Source organism: Coenobita brevimanus, chromosome 92, assembly GCF_032717465.1.
Source record: "Coenobita brevimanus isolate Jiangsu-jjx chromosome 92, ASM3271746v2, whole genome shotgun sequence".
In the NCBI taxonomy this organism is placed as follows: domain Eukaryota; kingdom Metazoa; phylum Arthropoda; class Malacostraca; order Decapoda; family Coenobitidae; genus Coenobita; species Coenobita brevimanus.
Window position 1 is genome coordinate 23,756,385 of NC_137045.1, and position 9,478 is coordinate 23,765,862.

Genomic DNA, 9,478 nt, shown 5'->3' on the forward strand with positions numbered 1-9,478 from the left:
TGGACCTGACACTGCCAACCGTCCCAGTCGCCTTGAAGAAAAAGTGTTGGCGTGTTTGCGGCTTAATGCCACCATTTTAACTAATATGAAGCCTTATATGGAAAGACGCTTCCCACCGCAATGTGACATCTGTGATGCGGTGTTATCTATCAGTCATATCATCCTGCGCTGTGGGCGATTTATTCGTGAACGTGCTTCCCTTATCAATTACTGCGGCGCAGCAGAGGTCCCCTTCACCCTTTCCACCATCCTGGGTGATGGGGACATTGTTGTGACTGATAAATTGATGGCTTTCTTGAGAGAGACTGGATTGATCAGAGTGATGTAACTTTTTTAGTATATGGTTTTGGTTTATATCAATTGTAAATATGTAAATATTATACTGTTAATTAGGGTTGACAGTTGACATATATGAAATAGTTCCTGCTTACGAGTAATCTGTTTCCAATATAGATGTCCCGTCCCCTACATTAAATCCGGTTCCTCCCCTGACAGTCACCAGCCGATGAGTGCAAGTGTGTAATATAGAGAGGTATTGGGCACCTGCAGTCGTTGGTGGTTTGTTGGGCGAGGTTCTTCACTTTTTGTACTTATTATGTAAATACATTATACAGTCTTGATTAAGTTGTCCTAATTAGGACCGACAGCTGACGTATATGGAAATGTTCCTAACTCGTCTGGTTCCCTTTCATATATTGATGTCCCTTACATTAGGTTGTGCCTCGACTGACAGTCGCAAGGTGATGAGTGCAGGTATGTAGTGTAGAAAGGCATTACATATCTGCAGTCGATGGTGTTCTCTTGGTCGAGGTATTTTTACCATTAGGGTTGGTTTAGCTATTTGTCTCTTTAGGATTTAGTATAGGTTAGCGATTTGTCTGTTACGTGATCAGTTTTAGAGTGTTTAGATTATATATATATATATATATATATATATATATATATATATATATATATATATATATAAGAAATGTAAGGTCTAAAAATATAAAAACAAAAAATAAATAAAAATACAAAAAAATAAAAAATAATTTAAAAATTATTATACATGTACAGTCGTGGTCATAAATAATCACCTATCCTCCAGTACCCCGTGCCTCAGGCTGCCTCCTTTATGCACCGCAAGTCACAGTGGAGCAAGAGGGGCTGAGAGGGAGGGGCCCGAGAGAGAAGGGTGGGGGGTGAATGATTGTGTGGGGGTGGAGTAGGAGTAAGGGAGGGGAGGGAGGGAAGGTAGGGGAGGGAGAATGAATGCGAAGTGGTGGTCACATTATTTTCTATTTTCTTTCATACAGGACATGATATAAAGGAGTTAATATTCGGTAGATAATGGTACTTTACATCTTGAATACCGGCTTCAGATAACAAGCTTTAGATTGGTGGTGATATCAAGGGCTGGCTCGTGAGAGAAATATACTGACGTATCAGATCAAACATTAGTGCGGAGCCAGATATTTGTGGTTATCCGTATATTTTGATTTCGGACGCAGAATGGAATTTGGATGACTTTGACTTCCGTAATGCTTAATTAAGAAACGTCCTCTACCCTTAGATGTAATTAGTTCTGGAACTAAATATCATATGCAACCTTTGGCATGGCGTGTCCACAGTAAATATGATCATACCCTCGGTAGACACACCCTCTATATAGTCACAATCGTGCCAACAATTTTATGACATCTCTAAATGAAAAGGCTGTTTAAAAACTGTGCATAAAAGATAAATAAATTTGATGTCTGTGCACATGGATGGATATAATTACGGTATCTCTCTTAAAATGTTCGAAGGAAAATAAAATCCTACCCAAACTCCCAAAATATATCTATGTCAGTGTTTACTGACATTGGTAAAGCCAAAGCAATATGGAAAGCCTTAGTAAGTAGTCCAGTTTCCTCCTACCTCGTAATAACCTCTTGCAGTCTTCACGGCAACGAGGAAACAATGTTGTTGATGGTTTGCTGCATGGTTTCGTCTGAAGAGCTGGAGGAGGCAGGCCTGTGTCCTCTCGTTCTCTGGCTCCCACGCGTTGACAATCTAGGCCCACACAGTCTTCATGGCTCTGCACTAATGTTTGATCTGTCATGTCAATATATTTCTCTCACGAGCCAGCATTTGATCTAAAGCTTGTTATCTTACGCCGCTACACAAGATATAATGCAGCGCTATCTGTCATAAGAGACTTTGTATCTTCTTGTAGTGGAGTTTTGTTGTTTAGTTATATATATATATATATATATATATATATATATATATATATATATATATATATATATTAGACTTGTGGACGAGCAGTTGTTATATGTGAGTAGCTTGTAAGCAGATAATCTTCGTTTCCTTTTTGTCGTGCAATGACAGGAGAGGTAAAGAATAGTATGGGACTATTTTTATTTAAGAACACAAGAAGAACATAAGAAGAGAGGATAACTGCAGTAGGCCGGTTGGCCCATGCTAGGCAGCTCCTAGAAGAGTAACTGAACTACTAGAATGAGATAAGGATAGCAAAGAAGAAGGCTTTCCCCCGCCCTCCAAACCCTCCAGCCGAAGCCGGCAGGAAAAAGTCAGAAAGAACACCACGCCGTATAGAAAAACTGGCGTGGACATTTTACAGGAAAGTGTGAAAGGAGAATAGAGACTATCATAGTGTAACCTGAAAAGGAAAAATTATGAATTAGTATTGGTTATAAGATTTTCTTTTTTCTATATCCATCCCTTATTAGTCATATGCTTATCTAGCCTACGCTGGAAACTCTCAATGGAAGAGGCAGCAACTACTTTACTAGGTAGCTTATTCCATTCGTCTACTACTCTATTACCAAACCAATTTCTATCGATTTCCGTACTGAAACGGAATTTTTCTAGTTTGAAACCATTATTTCTAGTTCTATCCTGTATGCTCACTTTAAGTACCTTGCTAATATCTCCCTTATTTATACCCTTCATCCACTTAAACACCTCAATTAAGTCTCCCCTTACTCTACGCCTCTTTAGCGAATGCAGACTTAGTCTTTTCAGTCTGTCTTCATATGACAGGTTCCGAACGTCATGTATCATTTTTGTCATTCTTCTCTGTACATTTTCTAACGAATTAATATCCATTCTATAGCAAGGACACCAAAATTGTACTGCATAGTCTAAATGTGGCCTTACTAATGCTAGATAAAGTTTCAGTATTACTTTAGATGATCTATTGCTCACGCTTCTCGAAATAAATCCTAGGACCCTACTTACTTTATTTCTTGCATTAATACACTGTTGCCTTGGTTTAAGGTCGTTACTAATCATAACTCCTAGATCTCTCTCGCATTCCGATTTGCTAATTTCTTTGTTATCTAAGTTGTATTTAGTATCTCCAATGGTCTTGCCTACGTTAAGTACTTTACATTTTTCAACGTTAAATTCCATTTGCCAAGTTTTAGACCATTTGGACAATGTATCGAGGTCTTTTTGTAAGTTATGGCAATCGTCAGTCGAGTTAATGACACGCCCTATTTTTGTATCGTCGGCAAATTTGCTGATGCTGCTATTTACTCCTAAATCTAGATCATTTATATATATGATAAATAATAAGGGACCAAGTACTGAACCCTGTGGTACACCGCTAGTTACTAATCCCCAGTCCGACTTAGTTCCATTTATTAATACTCTCTGCTTTCGTCCTTTCAGCCAGGATTCTATCCATTTTAAGATATCGCCGTCTATACCGTGTGCTCGAACCTTTTTAACTACCCTTTCGTGTGGGACCCTGTCAAAAGCTTTACCAAAGTCCAGATAAATAACATCGTAAGCTTTATCGCTATCTACTGCCTCATAGACCTCCGAGTAGAATGACAACAAGTTTGTGAGGCAGGATCGTCCTTGCCTGAATCCGTGCTGACTTTCGTTTATAAGATTAAATCTTTCTAAGTGTTCTCTAATCTTTTTTGCCAAAATTGACTCCAACATTTTTCCTACTATTGACGTTACACTTATCGGACGATAATTCGACGCAGCTGATTTATCACCCTTTTGAAAGATGGGCCATACGTTTGCGGTCTTCCACGCCTCGGGAACTTCTCCTGAACTTAAAGAGTCATTAAATAATGTTAAAAGTGGCTGACATAGTTCTTCTTTGGTTTCTTTTATAATTTTTGCATATATATTGTCCGGACCTGGCGATTTTTGAGGATTTAACTTATTAATTTCTTTCAATACTTCATCCTTACTAATGGTTATTTTACTAAGAATGTTTTCCGTATTCTCATCGTAAATATTTGCTGCTTGAAATATTAACAGTCTCTCACACACGAGTGAAGTATAAGTAGAGTCCCGCCTGCTACCTCCCTGTCTCTCTCTCTCTCTCTCTCTCTCTCTCTCTCCCATGTTGCTATAGTAGGACTCGCGCACGTTTGCGGCTGTGGTGTGGCCCTCACCTGTGTACAGTGTTGCCACGTTTTCTATACCGTTATCTCTCTCTCTCTCTCTCTCTCTCTCTCTCTCTCTCTCTCTCTCTCTCTCTCCTGGCGGGAAATGTGAGCCACCCTGAGTACTTTTGATTCTTTTATAAGTTATTTATAATTGTGCTTTCATCTGTTAATTTGGTTTTGTTATATTTAGTAGTAGATGGAGTGTCAAAGTTACTGTCTGCTGAGAGGTTTGTTACGTTACTGATTCATACACCCCGACGTAGTGGGGTGTGGGTGTAGGTGTGGGTGGGAGTGTGGATGTGGGTTTGTTGGGGTGGTGGTCCAGGGGGGAGGGGAAGTGTGAAGGGGGATTTGACCTGAGACACCCAGGAGGGATTAAGAAGGGAGGGAAGGGGAAGGGGGGGCTGGATTCACCTACCACGTGGTCAGTATTAGAAGAGAGAGAGAGAGAGAGAGAGAGAGAGAGAGAGAGAAATTACGTGTATAGATATATGTGCATCAATAGGAACAATGTATATCAGTGTGTGCAGTATGTACAAAGGAACAAATGAATACAAAGAAGGCAGTGACAAACCTCTCTCTCTCTCTCTCTCTCTCTCTCTCTCTCTCTCCTGGCGGGAAATGTGAGCTACCCTGAGTACTTTTGATTCTTTTATAAGTTATTTATAATTGTGCTTTCATATGTTAATTTGGTTTGGTTATATTTAGTGATGCCGACAATGCATTCAATGCATGCCCCTCTCCTGCCTCTCTCTCTCTCTCTCTCTCTCTCTCTCTCTCTGTAGGGAAGCTATCTGTCAGTGCTGCCACTCACAAGAATTATATGAATTATTTCTTTTACTTTGGATATTGGCATATTTCTTCTTTTTTCAGGCTCATTATCTTATATCCATAACTGTAATATTATTACCCACCCTAAAACTACGCTAAAAAACATTAAAAGTGACTGCTATTTCTTTTAGCAACACTGTACAATATGTATGCCATGTTTCTGTGTTACTGTATAAATATTTTATGCTTAATAAGATTACTGTTGATTCATCCATCAAAATACACAAGTGTAAGTTTTATTCATCTGAATTTATCGAATTTGTGATGCCTTGTACATAAACAGTTTCCGTTTCACATCGCAAGTTGGGGAAACGTGGCACCATTGTCCACAGGTGTGGGCCACACCTAAGCCGCAAACGGGCGGGAATCAGACTATAGGCTCGTTCTCCCTACTTCCTGCCGGTTCTATGGCCTGTCTCCTGAGCTCTGCTTCCAAAATTCTAGTGTAGCAGGGGTCGTGTCACGTGTGTTACACTGTGGTTGGAAAGTTCTAGAAACCTGTGTGTGAGTATGTGTGTATGTGTGTGTATGGTCACGAGGCGCTGTTGTGTGCCTATCAAGCATTAGAGTGTGTAAGCATGTTTAGCATTGCTCGATTCTCGCAGACACAATACCTTCTCATCATCTGACTTGCTGTTTCTATCTGTCTGTCTATCTATCATAACATATCTACCGAATATTATCTCCTTTATCATGCCCTGAATGAAAGAAAATAGACAAGTAATGCGACCACCGACCACTTCGCATTTTATTCTCCCTCCACTACCAGCCCTCCGTCCCCTCCTTAACTCCACCCTCACACCATCACTCGTCCCCCCATCCACCTCTCCCTCTCTCTCTGGCCCCTCCCTCTCAGCCCCTCGTACTCCACTGAGACTTGCCGCGCATAAATGAGGCAGTCTGAGACACGGGGTAGCGGACGATTGGTGATTTTTTATGACCACGACTGTACGTGTGCATGAAAGTGTGTATGTATATCTGCATGGATGTGTGTGTGTGTGTGTGTGTGTGTGTGTGTGTGTGTATGTATGTATGTGTATATGTATGTATATATATATATATATATATATATATATATATATATATATATATATATATATATATATATTTCTATTCTATCTATTCTATTGCCAGACGCCTCAATCCCGTTTCGGGTGGCCACAAACAAATCGCCTCCAAGTCGCCCTGTCGCCCGCCATTTCACTGCCCTGCTCCCAACTCACACCCCCTCTCTCATATACTCTCCACCCCATCCCTCCATCTCATCCTCGGCCTCCCCCTCCCTCTTCCCCCCTCCACTTCATTCGCATACACTCTCTTCGTCAGTCTTTCACCCTCCATATATATATATATATATATATATATATATATATATATATATATATATATATATATATATATATATATACACACACACATATATATATATATATATATATATATATATATATATATATATATATATATATATATACACACACACATATATACATATATATATATATATATATATATATATATATATACATATATATATATATATATATATATATCATATGTTTGTATATGTATATGTATATATGTGTATACAGGATGTATATACAGAATTATATATGGCCTTAATGACCAGGGGCTTTGGCCCCAATAGTCGATAGGCCAAAAAAAAAAGAAAAGAAGAAAAAAAAAAGAAATGGACTACTTGAGAGAGCGACGAGTCATGACAGAGCACGGACGTGCCAATCTTGCTCCTGCTTCAACCTCTCCTGCTGCTGCTCACGACCCGTTGAGGGGGGCAGACAGCAGGCCCCGGCCTTCTATGGCCTAGTCGAAGATCAGAGACGCCATGGTGTGGTTTAACGTTCGGGCGGAGTATGGTTTTATGAAACGCCAGGACACTGACCTTGATATTTTCGTTCACCGTCAGGCGATCGTTAAACCAAATCCACAGCATCTCCAGCGATCCCTCGGCAATGACCAGACGGTGGAGTTTTCCCTCTCCGGAACGCCCAAGGGTCCTGACGCTAGGGACGTTATGGGACTGGCAGGGGCTGCTGTGCAGGACTCGGCCTATGCACGGCGGAGTCCCACCGTTTGGCAGTGCCAGCCCAGGGATCAGGGGTGTTCAGAGGAGGTAAGCACCATCGTCGAGAGGTGCATCGCGGCAGCGAAGACTTTTTGTGGGGGTGATTAGGGGGTCCTGCATGATCTCCTTCCTAAATAGGGCCCTGCATGTTCTTCCTAAAAAGGGCCCTGCATGTTCTTCCTAAAAAGGGCCCTGTATGTTCTCCTTCCTAAGCTCTTCAAGGAGAATGGGCTGCCTAACCTAATCATCCCCGAGTGCTTCATCCGTGATGTGCACACAGTCCCACGCTGGCGGGAGTGCAGGGTCCATGCTTCGAGATCCGTGGCACCCCGATCTACGCCACGGAAAAGGCTGAGGCTGGATGCCCCCCTCAACTGTAGGACAGCAGGGGAGCTGATTACCGACCCTGACTAGCCACCAGACCGTTGCAGAGATTCACGAAGCTCCAGAGCAGCCTTCGGACGATGAGGAGGGGTGGGACTCTTCTGCCTCCATCTCCATGGCCGAGGAAGCGTCGACCGGCTCCTCGGCTGAGAAGGAAGTCGGTGAGTCCCCCCCTCCTCAGACAGGGGAGGGAACCCCATCTCGCCTTACCAATATTGACCTTAAGGATCGGCTAGACGTAGAATCCTATAGACACCTCCTGGCTCTCAAAGCTCACACCCAGTCATACCAGCTTGGAGCAATGACATATTCCACCCTCCACGATCTGCTCTGGGCTGCTGACCGGGTGATGTGCACACAGTCCCTCGCTGGCGGGAGTGCAGGGCGCATCCTTCAAGATCCGCGGCACCTCGATCTACGCCACGGAAAAGGCTGAGGCTGGATGCCCCCCCTCAACTGGAGGATAGCAACGGAGCCGATTCCCGAACCTGGACTGATCCTGACTAGCCACCAGACCGTTGCGGAGATTCACGAAGCTCCAGAGCAGACTGCAGACGATTAGGAGGGGCGGGACTCTTCTACTTCCATCTCCGTGGCCGAGGAAGCGTCGACCAGCTCCTCAGTCAAGGAGGAAGTCGGTGAGTCCCCCCCCTCCTCAGACAGAGGAGTGCGCCCCATCTCGCCCTACCATTATCGACCTTAAGGATCGGTTAGATGTAGCCTCCTATAGACACCTCCTGGCTCTCAACGTTCACATCCGGTCGTACCAGCTTGGAGCAACGACATATTGCACCCTCTACGATCTGCTCCGGGCTGCCGACCGGGGTGAGGACATAAGACCACTGTCGATTGTCAGGGGGGAGGAGGTGCATCTAGCCAACCTTCGAGCTTTTTATCGTGCTACCACCTCGACTGGCCCCCTAGATCGATTGTATTGTGTGGTGCGGGTGTGGCTTGGGTTTTTTCCAGCAATATTGGCTGGCCTAATACCCCGCATTGAGAGTGATGGCCATTAAGCCCCCTCCCCCCAAAAAGGACTACTTACTAAGGCTTTCCTTGTTGCTTTGGCTTTACCAGTGTCGGTAAACACTGACATTGATATATTTTGGGAGTTTGGGTAGGATTTTATTTTCTTTCTAACATTTTATGAGACATATCGTGATTATATCCACTCATATGTCCAGACATCAAATTTATTTATCTTTTATGGACAGTTATCTTTAATAGCCTTTTCATAAAGAGATGCCATAAAATAGTTGACATGGTGGTGACTGTATGGAGAAGTGTATACCGAGAGGATGATCTTGCTGTGGACACAGCTATGTCAAAGGTTGCATGTGATATTTAGTTCCAAAATTAATTGCCGGTACATATAAGGGTAGAAGACGTGTCTTAATTAAACATTACGGAAATCAAAGCCATCCAGCTTCCATTCTGCGTCCGAAGTCAACATATACAGATAAACACAAATATGTGGCTCCGCACTAATATTTGATCTGACACGTCAGTACATTTCTCTCATGAGCCAGCCCTTGATATCACGACCAATATAAAGCTTGTCATCTGACGCCGGTATACAAGATGTAATGCAGCATTATCTACCGAATATTAACTCCTTTATATCATGCCCTGAATGAAAGAAAACAGACAAATAATGTGACTACCACTTCACATTCATTCTCCCTCCCCTACTTTCCCTCCCTCCCATCCCTCACTTCACCCTTACACCATCACTCGTCCCCCTATCCACCTTCCCTTCTCTCTCTGGCCCCTCCCT

The 9,478-nt window shown here is 42.7% G+C and overlaps 1 protein-coding gene across 1 annotated transcript; it reads left to right on the forward strand.

The window, feature by feature from the left end:
- Nucleotides 1–7,077: 7,077 nt before the first annotated feature.
- On the forward strand, nt 7,078–7,425 carry LOC145412165 (cold shock-like protein CspJ). The gene has a single exon (XM_080282100.1). It carries the CDS (start codon nt 7,078–7,080, stop codon nt 7,423–7,425), a length of 348 nt encoding a protein of 115 aa, XP_080138226.1.
- Nucleotides 7,426–9,478: the final 2,053 nt, after the last annotated feature.